Below are 25,373 nucleotides of genomic sequence, written 5' to 3'. Positions count from 1 at the left end.
CTCATTCACTTCTACAAATGGTTTCAGTGGTTTTCTTTTTCTCCATTAGTTTTGATCGTTATGTCTCACAACGCAATGTTCTTAATAGCTGCTTTTCATACTTCTAGGAAGGACCTGACTGGTGTGTGAAATGTGGAAAAACACACATGTGCACACACACACACAGAGAAATGTGTGAATCCAGTTTGGTAGAAGGCTGTAGCCATGTCATGGACAAAGGGATTAAAGTGTATCTGAAGTGTATCAGAAAGTATAGGGATTAGAATGTATCAGAGTCACTATATGCAGTCATGCAGTGTTTTAATGTATCTTGAAGTGGTAGAGATGACTCCAACCCAGGCCGCTTTTGAAATGCAGATGCAAGAGTTGCAGGAGATAGATTTGCATTCTGTTCATCCGTGTGAGAAACATTGCGATGGAAGGAGGTGTACAATATGCCCGTGATGACAGCTGTGATGTTTTTTCCCCGTTATGTATCAGAGAGAAGTGGGAACTCTTGCGTTTGTCATTTTTCTTTGAACATTCTGTCAATATGATGAATGGCTAATGAAAAATGTTAAAATAGCTGATTATAAGCCTATATCTGGTTTCCAAAAGCTATAATTTGCGTAGAACAAAATATAAACATCTTTACATTTCACATTTCGACCAAGGGATTAAAAATAAAGAGCAAAATGTCTTATTGTAAATGATTTTTCATTAAAAAAAAAAAAATTATTCATGTTTCTCCAGTTTTATTGGAGGCGCTATGACCTTATCACGTTTCATCTGTATCCATCTCTTCTACTTTTCCTTGTGGTTTCGAAACACGACCACCCTTATAGCTCCATTCATTTTTCTCGATTTACACTCCAACTCTGCGTAATGAAAAGCCATGATTAGAGACACCCCATGCTTGCAAATGAAAATCGAAGGAGACAGAGGCTTCAGAATTGTTAGTTAATGAGCATCTGTTTCCTTTGGGTCCCATCTCATTTCTCACTCAGCTCCAGGTGTGTGTTTGTGTGGGTAATGTTTTCAGCTCCACAGGGAGAGGGCTTTTCATTCTTGGCTTGTACACTAGACCAGCGCTGGGGGCTCATGGCTTGCCTTCAGACAAATGCTAATATAGTGGGATGTTGGTGTAGGATCCAAAAAAGAGAAACAGGTTTGAGTATTTAAAATGTTTAAGATGGAAATGTGTGCACCGTTTCATATTGTATGTGTAGTATGCAAATTGGATACAGTAAAGGTCTACATTTATGGCATCTGGTAGACTTCCTTATCCAGAGTGAATTACAGAAGTGCTTTGAGGTTGTCATTAATATCACCCTGACACTGATCACTAGGTCACAAACTAAAATTCTTTTAAGTTTGGTTATATATATATATATATATATATATATATATATATATATATATATATATAAAACAGCACTCAGACAACACATTTTTAAATAAAGTATTAATTTCAGTGTTTCTGAAAAAGGGTAGGTTTTTAGTCATTATTTGACAACCCACTCAGCTGTTTGGACATCCTTCCACACCTAGGCACCAGAAGAGACAATAGCCCTAATGAATGCCTTCCTTGTATGCTGAGAGATGCTGAGAACAGTCGAGCAGTGCTAGGTATCAGAGGGAGTGTGGTGCAGTGCAGGGAAAGAAGTGCTTTAAGGAATGTTTTTGGCTTTGTAGGCAAGTGTCAGTGTTCAATCTGATGCATGCAGCTACAGGAAGCTAGTGGAAGAAACCCAGCATAATGTAGTGGTGTAGAAGGGCCAGCAATGGCAAAGGTTTTATATTGGTTTTTGCTGTTTGGGTTTTCTGATTGAATCAGCCATAATGAGGCAGATAGTTGGATCAAATACAAGTACATCCTGTTGTGTAGGAGGTTCTGTCCACGTTGTCACCACAAATTAGGCCATAAACATGCACGACTTGTATACAAGGGTATATTTGATCACTTTCAATTCTTTTGCTAGAAGAGCAGAAAAAAATGCATTGGAAATTTAAATCATAATAAGATTTCCACCAAAAATGTAACTGCCAGTTACGTGAGAGAGCAAATCTATTCTGTTAGTCACAATTCCAGTGAAAAAAAAGGTCTTTATGTGATTTAATGCTGACACCAATCCTTGACAAACTGACATAGTCGGGAAGATTATGTCTGGAGGAGGGAGAGCGTGCTGTAATTTACACATACGCCCTGGCTATGATCTGATGTATTTAGAGGAAACCAGTAAAACTGTGTGAATTTTTGCATTAGACCTTTGAATCATAGGCAGTGTCATATTTGTGGGTTAAAGTTGAAGTTCCATAATGGTTGTTTACAAAGGGAGAAAAAAGTGTGTGTATCTCTTACAAAGGATGTATCTCATTTCCTGCTTCAAAATTAAACATAACCCTTGTATAGGTAAGTTATTTTAGACCTTTATGCCATTTTTGTAGGTCACAAAACTTCCTATTTGGGAGCAGAGAAAAAAAAACAACTCAGACCCACTTTTCTCATTAGAAACATACAAAAACACACATGCATATGTATACAGTCCTTTATTTGCTACATTATTGATTATTATTGATATTGATATGATTATGAGGATGACACACAATTTTTACATTTGATTAAACTGAAGGATACTAAATCTTGTCTAAATATTTTTTTATATATGACATTTTGCAATAAAAAAAGATACATTTGCACTGTCTGTATTTTGAAATTTGATAAAAGCAAACTGAAATAATTTATAGTTTAATACAAAATTAAAAATTATAAAGCTGTGACTGTGATATAATAAAATAATAAAATGTCTCACATGGCCAGACAGGAATTGGACAGTATGAGGTTATAAAGATCACATATTTGGAAGTGTACATAAAAATATTTTTAAATGTTTAAAAATCAACTGTTAAACACCACCTCCATAACAAGCTATCTGAAAGCATTCCAAGAAACAAGCTCTTTGTGAGAGAAACCAATATCCAATGTGTAGCACTTTACCACCTGCCAGCAGGATTACAACTGGCAATGTGTTCAGTGCTCCAATGAGACCAAAACTTTTTACATATACAGTATTTTTACTTCAGTAACAGACATGTAGGGAAAGAGAACTGCTATAATGATGGTGGATTCTTAACGCTTTGGGGTTGTTTTGTGGCTGCTGGTTCAGGAGCTCTTGTGAAAGCTGGAAAAATATTAACATTAATATACTCTCACCAGCCACTTTATTAGGAACACCTGTAACCATACTCATTCATGCAGTATTATAAAATCTGCATATCATGTGGCAGTAGTGCAGCACATATTCAATGCAAGTCATACAAATGCAGGTCAAGAGCATCAGGATATTTTGACCTCATCAGAATAAGGTAAAACGTGTTTTGACCTTGAACATGCCATGATGCGTGGTGCAACAAAGGCTGGTACGAGTGTTTTAGAAACTGCTGATCTCTCAGAAAATTAACAGATTAGCATTCTCTACAGTTTACACAGAGCAGTGTGAAAAACTTAACATATACTGTGAGCTGCAGTTCTATGGGTAGAAATGTCTTTTTGATGAAAGGTGGACAGACTGATTCAAGCTGTCAGGAAGGCAACGGTAGGTCAAATAATCGTTCTTTATAACTGTGGTGAGCAGAAAGGCATCTCAGAAACCACAACACAGCAAAACTAGAGATGGATGGGCCACAACAGCAAAATACCACATTGGGTTCCTGTCAGCCAAGAAGAGAAACCTGATAACCCCTATAATAGGGAAAAAAGAAACTTGACAGTAGAAGATTGAAAAAAGAACAGGTGATATATTTAATGTTTTTGAATGCTGTAGTCACTCTTTTCCCCAAATTTTGTGTGATGTAAGCATGAACTCAAGCTCTTGACCTCTATCCTACATCATTTTATGCATTAAATAATTACATGTGGTCATTTCAATCCAAATGTCCATTGATTGTATAGAGGATGTATCGCCTGTATTTTTTTTTTGAGTGTGCAAGTAATTATGGAGTACACAGGAAAACAGCTATATGGAAACCATGGCTACATGGAGAAGCTGCTGCACATAATAAAGCCAATACCATCTCTTGGTAGTGGGTTGAAACAGTGGAACTAAACAGAAAAAATATAGTGCTTTGTTGTTGTTTTTTGGTTTTTGTATTTTATTTTCACCCTTAATGTGCCCCCGAGTTTTATGTAGACTATTTTTGTTTCACTGGCTAAGACTCCTAAGGGATTACACTTGCTGATTCATCATCAGTGATTGAAGTACAAACTGAGCTTCAGTACAGTGATTCCTCCAGAATGGGAGAATGGATTACGATGATTTTTTTCTTACTGAAGTGCCATCTTTGTGCCATGCATCAGCTGGCCGGCAGACAGCCCTGCCTCAGGCACGGTGTCTGGCTCTCCTCTGTCTCACACTTAGCCTGATTTAGCTCAGACAGTGAGGCAGCTGCACACTGCTCACACTTAATTCAGGTCATGCATGCACATCATCACAAATACTGAAATCTTGCTCGTTCTCTTTTTTTGCACAAAAAGCACTGTTATTGCTCCCGGTTGTGGTATCGTTCTTCTGATTGATACAACACTGTGTTTCCTCTCTGAGAAGCACTAAAGCTAAACTAATCCAGCTTAATGCCCTACACAGCAATTGATTATCCACTTGAGATGAAGCTATGAGCTGATGTAAATTTGGATTCTTCTCCTTTTCCACCCACTTCAGATGTACATCACTTGTTCGGTGAAAGCCAAAGGGACGAGGTTAGCCAAGCCGGTCATGTCTCTGGGGTTGATGTGCTTGGCCTTCCTGACTGGTATTAACAGGGTGGCAGAGTATCGAAACCACTGGTCTGACGTAATTGCTGGCTTTATCATCGGAGTTGCCATTGCCACCTTTCTGGTAAGGAGCTGTGCTTCATTTGTCTTATGATTTTTGTGTATGAATCAGTAAACTTGATGTTAAGTAGTAAAACATTATGAATTACACTATTTGTCATTGAGGTATTAATAACGGTATGAAATAAACAATTGTCCTGAATCTCCAAAGAAATTGTAAAATAATTCATTAATTTAACTTATTATTAATAATTATAAAATATCACTCAAGTAGTTTCTTTGTGGTTAATTGTTGTTAGCACATTGCCTATTTAAAAGGTTTTTAACTTTTATTTCTTTTTTTTTTCACACAGTAATGTGAAAAAGTGATGATTCCTGATTTCTTATTTGTTTGCATGTTTGTCACACTTTAATGTTTCAGATCATCAAGCTAATTTAAATATTAGTAAAAAATAACACAAGTGAACACAACATGCAGTTTTTAAATGAAGGGTTTTTTTTATTGAGGGAAAAACAAAATCCAAAACTACATGGCCCTGTATGAAAAAGTGTTTGTAAAGCAACTTCGCTTTAGCTTGAGGTCAGGTACAGATGGCCGGACATTCTCCTTCAGTATTTGTTGGTAGACAGCAGAACTTATGGTTCCATTTATTACAGCAAGTCATCCAGGTCCTGAAGCAGCAAAACAGCCCCAGACCATCACACTACCACCACCATATTTGACTGTTGGTATGATTTTTCTGAAATGCGGTGTTACTTTTACACCAGACGTAATGGGACACACACCTTCCAAAAGGTTCAACTTTTTGTCCCGTCAGACCACAGAGTATTTTCCCAAAAGTCTTGGGGATCATCAAGATGTTTTCTGGCAAAACACTTTTTCACACAGGGACATGTAGTTTTGGATTTTGTGTGACAAACATACAAAAAAATAAGAAATCAGGAATCATCACTCAACAAAAGTATTTGGACACCTGACTTCTCCAGCCATATGTGGTTCTTTCCTAAACTGTTACCACAAAGTTGAAGGTCTTTGAATACTGGAAGGTCAATGATGTCTTTGGATGTGCTAGCATGAAGATTTCCATTTACTTGAACTAGGATACCCAAACCTGTTTCAACATAATAATGCCTCTGCGCATAAAACCAGCTCCATGAAGATATACTTTTCAGGAGTTGGAGTGGAAGATCTTCTGATATAGAGCTCAGACCTCAACCCTATTGAACACTTTTGGGATAATTTGGAACACTGACTGCACCCCAGGCCGCCTCACCTCACCCACATTAGTAACTGACTGTACTAATGCGCTTGTGTCTGGATGAGCACAAATGTCCATAAGCACACTATAAAATCTAGAGAAGAGTGGAGGGAATTCTAAGAGCAAATTGGGACTAAATGTGGAATGCAATGCTTAAAAACCACATACCATACTTATTGCCAGGTGTCCATAAACTTTTGGCAAATACTGTTTTTTTCCACTGTATAAAAACATGCACGTCTGTAAAGTGACTTGTCTGAACTGTAGTGTGTGTTGTGGATTTACATAACATATATAGATATAGTTTGCAAAAAAGTGCCACCTTTCATTCTTTCCCCCAGTACTGGTCTGATACTGACCTTTTTTGTAACCTTTTTCAATGCACAATTGAACAGAATGACAGAGTGATGCTGTCATTATAGCTGGTGTAGCTCAAGTTTCATTCACTGATTCTGTCTCTCTTTCTTTCTAGACAAACATGCAACAAAGCTACTTATATATTTAGGATGTAGCATGCATAGAGATGGTATTGTTTCTTCACTTCCAGAAGCCTCAGTCTGTAGAGGTGTTCTTGTACATGCGAAATTCGTCTTGTATTCCCGAGCTCTCCGTGCTATTGTGAAAGAAGAATGCAGGTGCAGCCGCAATTGTTCTCTCTGCATGTGTCACTTGTGCTCTGGGCAGCAGGGAACTAAGTTGACCCTCACTGTGAACATTGTATCCTCTACTTACTATTTAGCCGAGAAAGAACTGGTGACTTTTTCAAACTGGTCTGTGCAAGCTTATAACATGTGCTCTCCTTAAACCTTTAGATCGTTTGGATCGTTTTAAATGTAGACGTGATTTGTCTCTCTAAATAGATGTTTCTTATGTAGCTTGCCTAGGTTTTATGTAGCCCTTTGCAGGATAGATGGAAAAATGAGCTGATGACCAATAGACATATAGCCTTTTAGTGTTTATAGCAGGGGTCACCAACCTTTTTGAAACTGAGAGCTACTTCTTGGGTACCGATTAATGTGAAGGGCTACCAGTTTGATACACACAGTTTTCAGTTTGATCTGATATAACAAAGTTGCTCAATTTACCTTTTATTATATGTTATTATTAATAATTAATGATATTCATGTATGTGAAGACACTGATCATGTTAATGGTTTCTCATAAAAAGTATCAACAATTATTTAACAAGGTAGGAAACAGCTATTTTTAGAAAAAGCCCGCAGGCACCATGTTGGTGACCCCTGGTTTATAGATTGTCGGAATTTAATTGCAAGCTTTCAGGTTGCCAATATGACTCATATTCCACTGTGTGTGAGGTATATAGATTTCGTTCATCAGGTTGCTGATGTAGGTCATGGGAGTCCATTTTTATCTGCAAACGACGAGTGGAAAGACTAATGTGAGTGCAATTTAATTTCAATCAAGCCTTTCCCAGATAAGACCATATACCCCGGATGTAACACAAGATGGGAAACAGGTTGATTAATATAATATTATCACAAGGTGGTCTCTGGAATGCAGGATTCCTATCCTTACATTTTTAAGAAAAATGCATGTTTTGTTTTAATGCAATCAGCATGGGATAATGTCATGCCCGGCTGGGCAATATCACAATACAGTAGTGATATGATTGTTATTAATGTTTGTGCTATATTGTACACTATATTGTTGACTGAATTTTAGACATTAAATAAAAAACATGGCAATCAAATTAGTAAATCTATACATTGTAATCCATATTGTATATCATAGTATAACTGTATCTCACCCTCTCCTAATGTCATGTTTTGCTTCATCAGTGATGCATGAGGGTGCTGCATATATGTTTGATTAATGTGCACCGGCTTGTGTCATTTGAATCTGCATGTTGTGGGATGAAGAGATTTGTACCAGCGATATGCCGAGCTTTACTGAACAGGCTGTAAAAGAGTCTGAGAGCCAAGAGATCTTAGAGATACACAGTGACAGTGTGGAGGAGCTGCTTAGTCACTCTGGCACCCATCAATTTACTGCAGGGCCTTTAGGGAACTCAAGAACTCAAGATGATATTATTTGGAGGGGAGATTATATAAAATGCACATGCCTTTCATTGTAATGGTGATTTTTCTTACCAATTTCATAAGAGATAGAAAGATGGCGAGGAATCTGTGAAATGTTCCAAAGAATATGTCTATTTTAATGCCTTGAAAAAAACCTATGAAAAAATTCAATTTATATTTTTTGACAGTAATTAGGTTATCAGAGGCTAGGTTATGTCAGAAGTGATCAGAGAGTAGGAGTGTTTTTCTACTTGTGGCTTTCTAAGTTATTTAAATTATAGAAAAATAAAGACCTAAGTAAGCAATTATTTCTATCAATATTTGATGATCTACAATAAACTCTCATTTAACGTTTTAGCAGGAAATATATATATATATATATATATATATATATATATATATATATATATATATATATATATATATATATATAATATAGCAGTGTTCTCACTAAAATACACTGTTGCTTAGTTGTTTTCTGACCTTTTGCTACAGCAATTAGGGAGACAAATAAGCAGAGTTCAGATTAAGCAAGTTTTCAATTCACCCGATTGAAGTGAAAGGACATTGCACTGAAGAAGAAAGGAAACAGATCATGAAATCCATGTGTTTACTTTCTACACCCAGTTTTATCTAGGCAAATTCATGTTGTCCCTGTCTTTAGTCGTGTAGTGAACACACTGGACTTTGGCATTGCTGTTTTTGTTCTGTAGTAAAAAGACACTTCTGGGTGAAAAGAAGGCTAATTAAATAGCTAACATGCTCTTAATGTGTCGAAATATACAGAATTACAAGATCAGTTAAATATAAATAATTTTTTTTTTCATTTTTTTTTATTTATTAATTTACAAAACGGCAAAGTGAGCGAGCAAAAGAAAAATCAAAATCAAATCAATAACTAGTGTGACCACCCTTTACACTTGCACAAAGTCAGGATCAGAGTCAGGTGTGTGATTAACCAGTTATGCCAAGCAGGTGCTAATGATTATTAATTTTATATATAGGTTGAAACATAGTCTTTAAAGAAACAGCTGTGTAAGAGGCTAAACAATGTGGAACAGCCAAACTTGCTGCATTTTTGCAAATGGTGTGGACGATTTGATGGGGATTAACAGTGTTCTTAATGCAGAGAAATAGAGGGAGATACTCACCATCAGGGAGTCATCAGATTGGCACCAGATTTATTCTGCAGCAGGACAACAACCCCAAACATATAGCCATTAAGAACTATGTTCAGAACGAGGAGTCCTGGAAGCGATGGACAGAGCCCTGATTTCAACAGCATTGAGTCTTTGTGGGATTACATGAAGAGACAGAAGGATTTGAGGCAGCCTACAGCTACAGAGGATTATTTCTTATTAATTCTCCAAGATGTTTGGAACAACCTACCTGTTAAGTTCCTTCAAAAACTATGTGCAGCTTTCCATTTTGTTCATTGTTAAAAAAAACCCAAAAACATTAACACTTATTTATATATATACACAGTGGTACCTCTGAATAAAAATGCCCCCGAATACATATAATTTACAATACAAATCAAAAATCGCATAAAAATTTAGAATACGAATCATCCAAATCTCGCGGGCTGAAATTCGAAGGGACGAAGGTTCCTCCGTAGTGCGTCCCACACCTCTTAACCCTCGGTTCGCGTCTTCAATTCATAGTGAGAGCACTGTCTTAGAGCACTGTGTCTTTGTTTCGTTAATATTTATCACTGAACAGTATCACATACACTATAATGTGCCTATTATGCCCTAGTGAGATTCGTCTCCTTCCGAACAATAATTCTCCTCCTCCTCCTCTGAAAGTCTCCATCATGCCTGCATTCACTCTTCTTACAGGTAAAGTACCCAGTAAAGATAATCTTTTCCTCTTTTAGATGTTAAGGCACCATTCTTAAATGCGAAATACTAAATCATATTAGTGCATATTGGTGGTATTTTTATATGTATGTTAATATTAGGGGTCATTTGGAAGGAATTATCACACTTTACATTATTCCTTATGTTAAAATTCGTATCAGTATATGAATATTTCAGAGTGCGAATCGTGTACCGGCATACATTACATTTGTATTCTGAGGTACCACTGTGTGTGTGTGTGTGTGTGTGTGTGTGTGTGTGTGTGTGTGTGTGTATTCCGAGGCTTCACCTCCAGGTCAAGATCTCTGAATAACTCTTCATGACTTTCTGCTCTCCCCTTTAGCCACTGCTCGTAACCTTGGGGTAACTATGGACAATCAACTGTCCTTCTTCTCACATATCACTAATGTGGCTTGTTCCTGTCGATTTCTTCTCTTCAACATCTGATGGATTCGACCATTTCTGTCCACACAGGCTGAACAGGTGCTTGTTCAGTCTCTTGTCATTTTAAGACTGGACTACTGCAACTCTCTGCTGGCCGGTTTTCCTCTGAATGCTATTCGTCCACTGCAAATGATCCAAAACGCAGCTGCACGACTTGTGTTCAATCTGCCTAAGTTGTCCCACACCACCCCACTGCTGCTTTCCCTTCACTGGCTTCCAGTAGCTGCACATATCAGATTCAAAACACTGATGCTTGCCTACAAGGCCAAAAATGGACAAGCATCCTATTACTGCAGAGACCTCATCACACCTCGCACTGCAGCACGGAGTCTCAGATCCTCCAGCACTGCTCGACTGGTACCACCTTCTCTCAGAATGAGATAACCCTAACCCTAACCCTAGGTGTCCATATAGCGGAGACCCTGGCTATCTTCAAGACCTTCTTGAAGACCTTCCTCTTCCTAAATCACTTTAATTAGCACTTTCTAAGTTTGCTTTGTAGAATTCAAGAGGTATATTTATATTAAGTTTCTGGCGTACCAGTGTAGATTTATTCATTGCTCTGGACAAGGGCGTCTGCTAAATGCCACAAATGTATATGTATATGTGTGTGTGTGTGTGTGTGTGTGTGTATATATATATATACACACACATGCATATGATAATTTTTCTTTTTATACATAAAATACAATATACAAACATCTGTTCAACAAAGACATCCTTTATCATGGAGGTTTTTGCATGTGTCTATGCCACCCGAATATGCTAGGGGTTTTTTGAAACGTTTTCTTTTCTCCATCTTTCTGTATGTCTGCTATACTATAATACCACAGCAATGGCTGCATGTATATTCATTATCTTCTCATTTACATATTAAGAGACTCTATTGTAATAATTGTAGATGTGTTTTAGTGGGGTGCTGCATGTACTATGTTGATTGGTAGCATATGAGTAAAAGAATTTGCATGGGTGATGTATAGCTGTGAGAGCCAATAACCATAAATGTGACCCACTTTGCTTTGTGATGGTGTGCTTTATTGAATAAATTATCAACACCATTTGCACACGAGTCTTATAATATATTGTTGCTATAAGCCTGGCATTAGATATCTTTAAGAGCTCAGAGTCAAAAAGTGGTGAGAAATTAAGGCAGGAGAGAGAAGAAGGGGCAGTGAGGTGAACTAATGCAGAGCATCCTCTAATATTCATGAATTCTGGTTAGGACTGCAGGGCAGCAGTCTGTTAGCAAAATGAATGAAGGAATGTTAAAACGTTTCATATAAAACAGCGACATAGCCAAGCTCTACTATATTAAGCTGTGCATAATGTAATTTTAAGACGGTTCTCTTTAAAACACACACTAAAGGTTTGGAGCCACATTGTGCTGATTATCTGTGATTTAAGTCCCAACATTCCTAATGAGGAGAAATGCTCACTTTGTGCAGTGCAATGTGTGCTTGGTGCACGCCTTTATTTAACCACTGGAAAGTGAGCAGTGACACGGCAGTTAAGAATTTCCCTAGTTTCACTTCGGATTGACATCACCAAAAATTCTGTTTATGATTTGCATGAATTTAGATGCATTTTTTTATATCTGCTCAAAGGTACAGCTTACTGGTTCACATAAAAAAAACCATTAACCCTCCATAGAATGGTTGTGCCTTTGGCTTTTCTTCCTACTTTTAGCTACAAAATGACATGCTGCTGCTTCCTTCCCAAATATAGGTACTTTTAGAATCGTCAACAACTGACACATGGCTGCTTTACACTGTTTCAGGTTGTGTGTGTGATCCATAATTTCAAAGGAAGCCAGATGTTAAGTGAAGACCCCCAGCAGGAGGAAATGATGGGCTCGCCCAGGGTGGAGAGTCCCCTGGAAAAATATATCGCCTCCCAGGTACAACGCAGCTGCATTTACCTACACCAATATCCACCCAGACTAATGCTGTCATTTATACCGGCAGGAATGTTTGACCTCTAAAATAGTCTTTGCTGAAAATTTAATATTGAAGAATGAAGATGTTTCAAATAAGCTCTCGATAGCTGCCTCGTCGGCTAGATGTGCCTGTCTGTGTGTGTGTGTGTGTGTGTTGTACATATGGCCGTCTCTCAGATGGCTGAACTAAGAGAGGAAGAAGAGGCATTGACACCCCGCTCTCTGAAATCGCGCCTCCTGAGCTTCTTTGACTGGATCGCAGGCAAAAGAAGCCGATTTGACCATCTGCAGAGCACAAGGCAATAATAAACGTAGGAGCACCTGTGTGAGCGGCGAGTGCCAAGCCTCTGGAATACACCCTGATGTTATTAAATCCCTGTTTAAACCAGATCCCATGCATTCATAAAAGCATGAATAAACCAACGACCTGTTTATAGTCAGCCTGGTATCCAGAGTGTTTGGCCCTGCTATCTGATTCACCCTGTCCTATATAGTGTTTTTCCCCTGTCCTCTTTTAATCTGAAGCAGACAAACCACCATCAATTGTCTGCTTTAAACTTGGATTAAAACATCGCTGTTCTTTTACATTAGTGCGGCTGCAAACCTGAATCAATTGGTCTAAGTCTTTTGACAACACCATTTGAGTCAAAGGTCAGCTAATAGAGGTTGATTGTCCCAGAGCCACATTTGATTTTTTTTGGCCATGTGTAGCTCAAGATTTGTTTTATTATTTCTAGATGGGCAAATCTGGCCATAACTCTTTGTTTCCAATGTAACATTATTAGAACCTATGATTCGCCCTATCAAGGCCAAGAAGTATTTGATATAATACTTTACAAAATATCCAATTTCCTTAAGACGGTTTAGTCTGAATGTAATTCCCCGGACACATCTGTCCTCCACAGCTGATTTGTTTCCTGATTTAGCCCCAGCATTTAACTATCAATTAAACCACATGCTGCAGCCTTACGACTGAACTCCCAGCTCCCAGTTACAGGCTAATTACACCTTAAGTATGGACCTTTTAACAAAATTAACAATAGTTACAAGAAGAACATGTGCAAGACAACAACTCGCTGTTATAATCCCAGCTGTGTTTTATATATATATATATATATATATATATATATATATATATATATATATATATATATATATATTTTTTTTTTATTATTATTATCTGTTTGGGTTGCAGCTTTTTTGTTGTTGTTATTGAAATGCATGGGGTGGATTGTGTAAAGTGTGAACAGTACTTTGCCTAATAAAAATACTAATGACCTTTTTTTCTTCTTTCAAGGTTTAAGCGATGCTTATGAGTGATATTTGTCTTTGGTGACAAAGCACAGATAGATGAATAGTATATAAGAGGGGACATCGGAGGACAGTGACATATCCTGTTCTGCTCAGCTGTTGATTAAAACACCCCTTAGCTCAAGCTGCTGTCACAGTCTATAACAGAGATGAAATTAGTTGTCTCTGTGAACGACGGTAGGAAGAAATAATGCAGTGTAAAATATAGGAGTTACTAGTTATATGTCTCTGGCTTGCAAAAGCATTTTGCCTCAAAGCAAATATCACTGAACAGCCATTTCAATTTTGTCCACTTTAAATATAAGTGTCTGTACTTTTGTTTTGGATTGGGTGAACCACGATGCAAAATATAATCAGACCATTTTTATTGTTTGAGGTTTTAAAACCGATAGTTGTAGAAGAGTGAAATAGCAGGTGATATGAGGAGCATTCATCCCACCTATTTAGTGTCCATCATATCAGTATTTCATATCAGTTACTAATTCTGTAAAAAGCTCATGCTTAGCTTGGAGTTTTGGCAAACACAGCTTTGCAGAGGGAGAAAATGAGAACGATGAGTGGCTAATCAATTAATTTAGTCTGCCCAGTGCTTTTTTTTATTTTTATTTTTTTAGTTGATCTCTATTCCTTTTGAAAGAAACTGCCAGGGTAAAAATTGGAGACTGGCCTGGCATTTCCCAAGCATTATTATAGTATCAAATACAGCAATAGAAAAAGAAAATGGAAAAGGTGCCTTTTTTATTTATTTCACTTCATGCAATAGTATCTCTAGATAATTCCTTTTGGTATGATTATCTGCAATAAGCAGTCCTGCAAGCATTAGAAATCTGTTTACCATATATAGAGATTGGAGGCATTTCTATATGCAAATGATGGCAGCATTGTACAAACTGTGTGTATGTGAATCATAAATGCACATTTTCTTGTGTACTTTTAGACCCCTGGTCTAATTCTGTACAATATGCGTAAGTGAAGGAAACAAAAAAAACAATGTTTCCTTATTTGTATAGACCTTTGGCTGATAGTTTGTTAAATGTCAGTTCTTCTTCACTGCTGCATACACATTGTTTTCCTCTGATATGGCCTCATTTGTTTTCAGATGTGGCCCACAGACAAGGGTTATATGGCAGCTGAACAACATTATTAAGGTAGCACAAGGCCACTGGTTGCTACGCTGCATGGCTGCATCCCCGGCTTTATGGTGTGCTTTTCCTTAACACCTCAGTAACACATCCGTTTCCAGGCGGAAAAAAGCTAGAATGGCTGCTCAAAACAAATCCCACTCCCTGTTTTTTCTTTTTACCACCAAATCAGACAGCTGCCTGAAGATTACAGACCCACCAGACTGCAAGAAGTTTTTATTTGAACGCATTGCAAGGTCCCGTGAACAGTTTGCCATGCTGTATGTGCATGAGGGATAAATGTAGCCATTTTTGGACGAACACACTATAAATGTTAGCGCTCTTCATTCTAGATGGAAACACGGTATATGCTGAATGTAGTCTAAAGTGCTGTCATCTGATCTGTCTCTCACAGAATCACATCGCCTTCGATGAAGTCACATGACCTTGAGTCAGCCGTGTGGCAAACGCATTGGACATCCACACTCTTTACCGTGCAGTCATCATAGTCATGGTGCAACACTACCCGCGTCAGTCATTTCCTCTATGGTGGCATTTTGGATCACAATCTACTCCCGCACCTGCCCCCTCAGCATATCTGTGTACTGCTATTTGCACAAGGTACCCCTCACGACCACACCCATTGCCCCTCTGGTTCGTGTTTTTTGATCGTGAACCATGACAACTGGAACTGAAATCAACCCAGGATTCACTGTGTGTAGCTGGAGGGACAGCGTCTGTGTGAGACAAACTATTCACCACTTATGTCATATAGACTTATTGCTAACGATGTGTATTTTCTTCTTGTTTTCACACTGTATCATATGTATAAGACATTGTGGTATGATTTTTGTCAATACAAATGTGACCTAATATTTCATTAGTTTGCTCAACAGTTACCCACGCCCAAACACGGGTCATCAGTTTTATACCAGTCTGTGTAAGAAGTGCACTTTAATCAGTAAATTCAAGGAATCTCAAGACATGGCACCAAGAACTTATGAGCCACTGATTCTGCAGATTTAGTGGCAACTGAAGCCTTATAGACCGTCCTAACGCATCATCCTGTCCCTCATTCAGCTGTATAAAGAATGGATCAGTTGTGTAGACAATCACCACTGCTCTTTTAGAGGCATTCCTGGGAATAATTACTAAGTTAAAGTTTTGCATAAATGCAGACGCAGGAGCAGAGCTTCCATTATTGTTCATATTAGATATCAGAATGGAGGAAAATTCGATCCCTGGCTCCGGATGTTGGCCTCAGATGCGCTGGTTTTAAATATTTCAGAACCTGCTGATTAATGTTTAGACACCAGAATGGGGAGAAATATGAGCTGGGATGCTGATCATGGATTTTTTCATCCACAGGACTTTTAACAGTCTCTAGAGGTGACACAAAATGGCACATTTTAGGGGCCTTGTTGATGAGAGAGTTCAGAGGAAAATGGACAGAAAGGCTTGTGTTAACTGAAACGACCACCCTTTCAAAACACGGTGAGCAGAAAAGCATTTCAGAAACTCTTATCCTCTCAAGTTATACTGGATTGTTTTTTTTTATTTTTTATTTTTTGCACCATACTGTATAGACTCTTATGTGTGAAAATGACAGGGTCAAAACCACAGATCATGTTTTCCCCAATTCTGATGCCTGATGTGAACATGAACTAAAGCGCTTGACCTGTGTGTGCTGCCACATGATTGGCAGACTGGATCATTTTGAGTTGTTCCTGTGAAAGTGACAGAAGATCGTATACTTATAACAACACTTGAACCAGTCATTTAGATAATAGCGTTATTTTGAAAGATAATTCTGTTCCTAAAACCTGTGCTATTTTTATGTAAACTATTATTGTTTTATGAATTGGCAATGTGATGGTTCTGTTATGTCTGGAAAGATGCCATAGATGACACCTGTAACATGAGATCGAACCGACATACCTCAGCTACAATCAATTCAATTGCTAATCAATCTTAATCTCGAATACAGGGTGAGGAAGCAGATTTCTTCGTAGTCGAATATTCGAGTCCCCACTGCAGTGCTCACTCAAAGATTAGCAGCCAGTCCAAGGTGCTACCGGATGATCAATTTCTGCACTTAAAAATGCTCCGCCATTTTGCAGTCGCCCCTGCTTGCTTATGTGACCAGATCATAGACGAGCAATAACATTTAAAAGCTTTACCATTGGCATGGACCCATTTGGCCAGATATGGTCTATTTTTGTATCAGAGTTCCAGCACTTTAATCTACTCAAATGTCACCCGCAATCTAAAAGAAGATCCTTTAAAATACCCATTACACTACTACTCGCATAAGCACTTCTAATGGTAATCAGGATCTATTAATGTATGTGGACTAAAGTGACTGCAGTGCTTGTAAACAGTATTATGGTATAAATAATGAATAAATATGACGGAGTGCAAATGCAGAGCGCAAGATTGAAAAACAGAAGAGTTTGTCAGATTTTCTTAGTTTATTTTCTCAAGTTTGTACAGTATATATTATGTGTCTTGTAACATAACAAAACATATCTATTGTACCATGTGTGCTTCAGCTTCAATTTCAAATGAAAAAGAAAAAAAAAACAGTGAGAGAATTTGTGGTATAACTTGTTGAATTACTGCTCCAATGGCTGGAATCGATTTCTCATTTAAAATACTGATTTGTTTATAACATTTCTATTTTACATATTATGTTCACAACTCCTATTTTCTATTTCTTTTAGAGTTTGTACAGTAGCTTTTGGTTGTAAAAGTGCATTCTTACAACCTCCTGAACTTTTTTTAACGACTTATTTCTATATCGCCGTGCACCTGTGACATTCCTACACGTGTAGCTGTTGTTTTTTTTGTATGAATGTTGCAGGTCGGCATCTTCAGAATTTTAATTAGTTTCAGCTCACAGCTTCATTACAAATAATGCGCCTCATCAATTCATGACCTTTTACACTGTAGAGAAAACGTCTTTGAATAAAATATATTCTGACCTTGTTTGGCTGCTGATGTGTTGTGAGTTTTGGAATGGATCACATTCTTCTCAAGGATGGATTCAGGCATTCAGTCTAGGAAATATTTCGAGCCGTCTCTGTCCTCTGACCTGTGAGAAATGCACTGGTTTGCTCTCCAGCGCTTGAAGAATGTGCAATAAGGTGATATCGTGGGAAATGGCTGCGGACGTGCTGTTCCCATGGCATCCTGATGGATACAGAATGTCCTGAGATACAAACACAAAAATGAAGTGCATCAGCAGCTTTCCATTTATACCGGTCATTCAGTAACCTCTGTCTCATTCATCTGTTGCCCTTTATCACGTTGCTTGTTTCCACATGCACTCATTTTCTCTTATGTTGTTTTCAACAGAACAATGAGATCTCCTCCTACTCAGTCACAATAATCACATACCTCTCTTCTCAATATGAAGCTGTTACCTGCCAGTTGAGTCTGACTAAACAGGGTTTGCCAAGCAGCACTGTCAAAATAGGATGCATGTTTGGACGTGAACTTGGAATAATGGTCAGAGAAACGATCACGGCTCCTTTAGATATGTTATAGTTATGCAGATGTGTAATACTGATTACATTTAGAAATCATTAGAACAATGGCTCTAGATAGATATACTAGATATACTAGATAGATAGATAGATAGATAGATAGATAGATAGATAGATAGATAGATAGATAGATAGATAGATAGATAGATAGATAGATAGATAGATAGATAGATAGATAGATAGAACTTTATCTTAGAACCACCAAGGCCCTTAATTCTCAACTCCTTGGGTGAATAACTGTGATTTGAACTCAACCATCCGATCTGAAGTCCAAACACTAATTTATCATTAGCATTCTTTTATTTATTATTCCTTTATTTTATTCTTGTATATAGTCAAATTTACAAATTCTTTAAAATCATATTTAGTTTGTCTGTACAATCAAATTCCTTTCTGGTGGGAGTTAAAAAAAGTTTACCTCAATGTGCTACTTGGATCATCATGTAATACAGCACTTGGTCTATCAGGTGCGTTTATGCACAAAACAGCTACAATGCATAAAACCCCACCTATTAATAGACTTTCCAGAACTACCTACAGTTGAGTTTGGAACGTGACTTTCTACATAATTATGGACTTCCACAGTTTTATTATAAAATTGCCCACTTCCACCGAACCTCAGACAAAAGCACCTCAGACTTTGTTCTCTATAATGAAATAGGTGTGGATTTGTTCATGCGTCATTCTGTGCATTCAAATCTTGTTTCAAATACTTGTTTCTATGCAACTACATAAAGAGGGCCATTGTCTTCTTGGAGCTACACACAGTATCGTAAAATCGAAGTGAACCTGAAGCTTTTGAGTGTTGTGTGTATTTTTCTCATTCCAATTCGCACTTGGTAACAATGGCATTGTTCCTACTGTGACACATGAGCACGGTTGCCATTGGTGGGAAGTCGGAATTAACCACATCTTCAGAAGAGCAAAAATAGAAATCATGAATTAGGAACAACACAGGGCTCATTCAAGTGCTTGAATCTATAAATAGCTCGAAAAGATTTCTTCTGAACAAAAGGCTGTAGAAATCCTCTGTACCCAATACTCTTATCTAATACTCTCAGTGTTCATAATCACAATGAATAACGTTACAATTTTTGTATGATCAGCACATTTTACACGCAATTAACTGCATATTAAAATCAGTTAGTGCTTATTATATATTTTTCTTTATTTACAGTAGTTAGGGCATAATAATACTAATTCTAGTTGTTTTTTTTATTAGGTGGTACTTTTGCGGGTACTAGCACTGTGCCATTTTTGGTGGAGTATAACAGGAGAAAGTATTTACATACCGACAACCAGCTCACACTGTTTCCATTAACCTTGAGACCGTTGCCTTGTTGCTCCAGTCTCATGCTGGATCCTTCTCCTTCTGCTTGCACTGCACTCCACAAACAGCCATACAGGGCTTGGTTACAAGGGTCTTCTAGTGTAGTTGGCCTTGTGCCATCTTCATTGAGCAGGCCTTTAGGGCAGGCTGATGTCCAGCAGAAACTTTTCTCTACATGTCTGTTATGCACCTGCACTCGTTTATGACCCATAAATGGCCTCTGGATCACTGACCTGCGTCTGCAAGCAGGCAGTGCGTTTTTGGATGATTGCACGCCCAGATGTGCCAGTCTGGCCAGGTTCTCGTTGCACCATTCCAGTCTTTGGGCAGCTGGCCATTTATAGAGATGCAGAGGTTCAGCAGGTTTTGCTTGACGGTTCACTGGAGCAAATCCTTTACATCGCCAGGGCACCGCTTCCTCAGATGTCTGCTCACGAGTGTCAGGAGCCCACCGCAGTAAAGGCTGACTCTGTTTGAGCTCCGAAGTGTTCGGACTGCAGCTATAAATGATATTTTGTTTATGGGTCATTGAGTGAGTGTACATGGATTTTATTGGAAAACAGACCATATCTGAAGTGTTTCGGATCAAATCGTTGGGCTTTGCCGGGAGAGCCACGGGAGATTCATTAGAGGGAGCATTATTTTGAAATGTGTCGCATCTTGGGTATGGTTTTTCTGCCACATCGTTTTCTTCTTCTCCAGGAAACCAGGATGTAAGAGTTAAATGAGGCGATATCACAACATTCCTTTCATCCAAATATCTGCATTTCTCCTGCTGTTTAGACTTCAGCCAGCCGTAAAGTGCATGATCATCTGCAATGAGAGAATATGCTCATGTTAATGAAAAAGCAAAAAGAAAATTAAGAATTTGCTTGAATCTTTTGTGTAGCCACAGTGGGTAGGTGTGCACCCAAATTGAATAACAAGCATGAATATTGGCATTTAAGGCATGCAGTGAATGGGCGAGTAGGGAATACACAGTGAATGAATGAGTAGGCAGTGAGGCTTGTTGGCAACAATTAAAAGTTTTGCAGTTTCCCCAAACTCATCAGTAATCGTGCACACTGCTTCTGTGTATCTGGTTTAAAAAACAAACAAAACAAAAAATCTGCTTTGAGAGAATTTTTTTTATATATATATATATATATATATATATATATATATATATATATATATATATATATATATATATATATTTCTTACATATTTTCTTACCCTCATTTTCTCTCCCTTGTGGTCAGCTTGTTTGTGTGTGGTGTGAGTGTGTTCAAACAACTACATTAGGGATGCTGAAAGTCCCCAGCCTTGTTAAGCTGATGATTAATCACAGGCTCCTACTATAAATGTCAGAGCTGAAGCTGCCGTGGACCGGCTCTGATCGATGACTTGCTTTCTGGTTCTCTTTCACAATGTTAGCCCTGTGTGATATAGGACGGCACTCATTACTCCCAAATGCCACCGAGCCACAGGTAGATGGGGCAAACTTCTGCTTTTCAATTCAGACTGTGTAAGTATATATGTTTTGTCAAGCATGTGACCAACAAACATTCTTTTGTATGCTGAAGAGAAAATCCCAAACTTATTCCTTAATTATTTGGGGGAAAAAAAATTCTCCTGTGGGCTGTGGAGACCCGTTTACTCAAACCCAGTCAGGACCGATCACTGATCGTGCCACACACCTCTCTGTACAACACATATAATGGATGCTTTTTGATCTTCACATGGAATTCAGCATGGCAGCAGATGAAGGAACAATGTAATTAAACCACGCAGTCAATAAACCTTGGCCAAATGTCCCTAATTTCAACTGCCACTTTTAATACTTCCTTCCTCTTTTTAATGCATAATTGAAATATATTTATATAATTGAAATATAATTGAAAACTGAAAAACTCGGAGGCCTGGTGACCTTTTCTGTTAACCGGGTCATAAATCTTTTTATTTTAATATAAACCTTTTTACATTTTATTATAAAATTACTGATGATATTTCGAGTAAACATTATTGCTCATATACTGTGAAGCATGATGGTGGAAGCATCAAGTTAAAAATGATTTTAGCCTTGTGGCTGCTTCTCTACCTACTGTAATACCCTCCTTATCCGTTTATTAACCATTTATAAATGTCCTCAGCCATATTCCTTAAATAGTTACTAATGGATTAAAAAAATGAAGTTAAATAGGGATTATTTATTTATTTGTTTGTTTTAATTTACAACCGCAATTTTTTCAAAACAGTATAGACTTGTTTTGATAGCTCTCGGTCTCCATGATACTGTTCGTTTCGATAAACACTAACAAACTATGGAGAACAGGATCAGCCATACAGGGATCGAGTGACGGTTTCATTTCACATGTAATTAATTTAATGGATTTCTAATGAAAATGGCTGCACTAGAACTAATTCAGGGTTTTCACAACAGCGATATACTTTTGCAAAACCTTCAGCAATTTTTTTATTTGCCAAGCTATTTTGCAAACTACAGTAATCCCACGCTTCACCGCCCTGGTTTATCGCGGAATTGCATTTGACACAACTCATTTGTGGATAGCACTATAGCCCAAAGAACTTATAGGAAATTGTTTTTATGGTGTTTTATGTTAAAATAATGACATTTATTAATAAAAATAAAATGATTAGTTTTAAAATGAAGTAAAATGTTAATACAGTACTGTATATATAAAATAGCATTTTTGAGGTGGCATCCGTTTATCAGGGGTAACTGGGGATTACTGTATTCTGATATTTTTCCACACTCCAATAGTATGGGTCAGTTTGAATAAATTCATGATAAATAATACCAGTTAGGTCCATTTTACTTATAGGTTGTAACACTACAGAATATGAAGTCCAGGGGGAAAGGTGGTGAATTGTTGTGCAGGGTACAACTTTATATACCATTATTTTAACCTATTTTTGCCGAAGGTGCCAGTAATTCAGGACTTGACCTCGATGTCCTATCCTACTGCTAAATTATATTTAAGAAGTGAATGAAGGAAATGTCACTTAATATCTGTCTGCAGCTTTAAGCAGGCATTAGGACAGTGTATTGTTGAGCACATTGATTTTACTTTGCTGGTCGTTTTTTTTTTCCTCTATTCGGATTGATGCTCTTTATTTCGTGGTACTTTGCATTTCACGCATTTACGGTTACACGTGTTGAATTGGCCTGACTGAATGGGTTTGATTGCTTACCATTTGGTCCGGTGTCTGCACCAGAGCTCTCCCAGCCGCAGTACAGCTCTCTCTTTTCATCTTTCCTGTTGACACATCAGCAGCAAACGTGTAAACAGAAAGTTCTGAATGCATTCATTAGAGTGCTTCAGGCCTTTTGATAGTGCTGTAAAAGACTTTTCATTAAAGACAAATCAAAGAGAGCGTAGTAAAAACGCTATAAGATTCCCTTTCGATCGTTTCTAAGACTCCTTACGTGCATATTACTCACTTTAAAAGAAAGTAAAATATATCAAAATGACACGTCTGGATGTGCGTTTTTGTTTATTACCAGAAAATACAATAGACGTTTTGTGCCAGGGTCCGATGGATACGGTTGTTTTGGTAACAACCATGACAAGAAAGGTACTTAACCACACAATGGCATTATAGACCATGAACCGCTGGTGCTAAGCTGTGAAATGAACCGAACATAGAGTTTCTTGGGAGCTAAATCAATGTCCATTTGTTGTACAGCTCATGAAACCTCTCACTCTGCTGCCCATGTCCACTGAGTCCTGAAATGACTGTAATCATCTTTGTGGGAAAAAAAAAGTCTAATTTCCGCTAATCAGATTATTTCTCTACGTGATTCCACGTTCACGTGTTGTAGAATTACACAAAATTGCTCAATTTAAGACACCCACAGTAACCAGTCTGGCCTGAAGCATTTGCATTTTCCCTCTCAGCTCTCCCTGTTTGTGTATTACTGAAACTTTGTCATCATGCCTTGCCACGGTGGGGTTTTTTTTTGCAATCCTTTATTCTCTGATAGCTTTGAGGCAGAATCATTGAGAAAAAAAGAAGGTAGACACAATCACTGAACTCACAGCTTTTCAGCATCTGAGAGCTCAGAGAGGAGAAAACAAAAATCCTGCTGCATGATGAGACCTGTTCATTACTCCTTATTTTCCCAGGTCAAAGATCAGCCTCTGGCCTCTCTGATCCTTGTTTTTCAGACTCCTGCTCATCAGCCGAGCTGAGTCTACATGTCTGTGCACTGACGGAATTAAATATGTAACATTACACACAAAAACTACTCAATCTATGGTGTAAAAATGGTCCGTATTGTTCGAAGCTTGAAAGGGAAAAATATGTTCAAATCAAAGAAACAGATCACATGGATGTGGAACTGAAATCAGAGTAGTTCAATTGGATTCGATGTATAAATACTGTGGAAAAAACATACTGATAATCATGCTTAAATCAAGTAACATACCTTTTTGTCCTTGATTTCTTTTCAGCAGAAACCATATTTCATTTTAGTCCCACACTGAGATAATACTTGGACGACTTGACATGAATGCGTACCGAGTTCCATTCACACAGCATATGAAGACATACAACAATGGGGTACTTGGTAACACTTCATTAGACGCATAAGTTGAGAAGAACAGCAGGAAGTCTGGGGAAACAGGTTCTGCTTGTAAACAGGAACTACAAAGGTGTGTTTTTCTGTGCGGTAGTTCAAAGCTGTCATTTCCGAGTCACTCAGCTTTAAATAGAAGCTGATAAGCTTATACACTGGCTTTATGCCTGCAATGTAATGCTTTTACTACAGACAAAAACTAAATATGCAACCTATCAGTTATGGATCATGTTAGTGAGTCGCCACATATGGAGCACTCGTAGGTTCGGTAATTAAATCCCTGAACTAACCAGATTTTAATGGATACCAAAATCCTCTGCATATGATCTATCAAACAAATTACAAATTCTATCTATCTATCTATCTATCTATCTATCTATCTATCTATCTATCTATCTATCTATCTATCTATCATTATAATAAACATTTTTTTTTTTTTACAGCTTGTTCTAAACATTCAGAATTCATAGACTCATAGATTCATTGTCTCTGAATAGTTTACTGCATCATAATTAAATCATATTTAGAGAGCATGTTTGACCTGAAACATGTATTTCACTTAACACCTCCTCAACTCCAGGTCTTCAGCCTCCATTTTCCTGTGACCTTTTCACATGATGAATCAGCGAACACAAAAGTCACTATATGCACTTGCTGATTTGCAAATCCTGTATCTAACCATAACAGGATTAAATGAAAAAAGGCATCGGTCCACCTTTAATTCATGTAATGCGATTTATAGTGAACTTTTATTGAACGGATATTAATCATAGGAAAGTGTTGAGCAGAACTGTTATTATCTCCCACAACAGGGAAATTGTAAAGTGCAAAAAAGGTCAGCAGAATTATAATTGTGGCATAACGTTCAATAGGTTGGTTCAGTCATTTTTTTTAGTGCAATATCCCTGTCAATAGCTTGAGGACACAGTGTTCGAAAGTGATATTAATAAAACCTGTCGGAACATCGAAAAGTTTCTAAACTTTCATTTATATCAAGGCTGTTCAGATACATTTACATTTTGAGCTACAAAATCAAACTGAAAAGCCCCAGACTCAGCACTTATTCCATTAAAGATCACGGCTGTATAATTATTTTAGAAAGTTGGGAATCCATGTATTATAACTTTTTAC

The 25,373-nt window shown here is 37.7% G+C and overlaps 2 protein-coding genes across 6 annotated transcripts in view; one reads left to right on the top strand and one right to left on the bottom strand.

Annotated features, from left to right (window-relative positions):
• The window catches only part of plppr5b (phospholipid phosphatase related 5b), a 40,260-nt gene extending 22,490 nt beyond the window's left edge, over positions 1–17,770 (top strand). The window contains exons 4-7 of one of the 5 annotated variants that reach the window (XM_046847752.1): positions 4,698–4,874; positions 12,192–12,311; positions 12,528–12,661; positions 15,198–17,770. In XM_046847752.1, coding sequence (XP_046703708.1) covers positions 4,698–4,874; positions 12,192–12,311; positions 12,528–12,656 — 426 coding nt within the window. In that variant the 3' untranslated portion in view covers positions 12,657–12,661; positions 15,198–17,770. Of the gene's footprint in view, positions 1–107; positions 718–4,697; positions 4,875–12,191; positions 12,312–12,527; positions 12,662–14,760; positions 14,810–15,197 lie in introns of those variants that run through there. The other 4 variants (XM_046847753.1, XM_046847755.1, XM_046847754.1 and 1 more) reach the window with 4 other exon arrangements.
• LOC124384823 lies at positions 17,239–24,453 on the bottom strand. Its single transcript, XM_046847751.1, has 4 exons — positions 24,093–24,453; positions 22,856–22,920; positions 19,623–20,473; positions 17,239–17,993 (listed from the first exon to the last, which is right to left on the bottom strand). The coding sequence occupies exons 1-4, from the start codon at positions 24,125–24,127 to the stop codon at positions 17,829–17,831; spliced, it is 1,116 nt and encodes a 371-aa protein (XP_046703707.1). The 5' UTR covers positions 24,128–24,453; the 3' UTR covers positions 17,239–17,828.
• Positions 24,454–25,373: the final 920 nt, after the last annotated feature.

This window comes from Silurus meridionalis, chromosome 4 (assembly GCF_014805685.1).
Source record: "Silurus meridionalis isolate SWU-2019-XX chromosome 4, ASM1480568v1, whole genome shotgun sequence".
In the NCBI taxonomy this organism is placed as follows: Eukaryota; Metazoa; Chordata; class Actinopteri; order Siluriformes; family Siluridae; genus Silurus; species Silurus meridionalis.
Note: the sequence above shows the minus strand (reverse complement) of the source record. Positions and strands in the feature narration are given on the sequence as shown.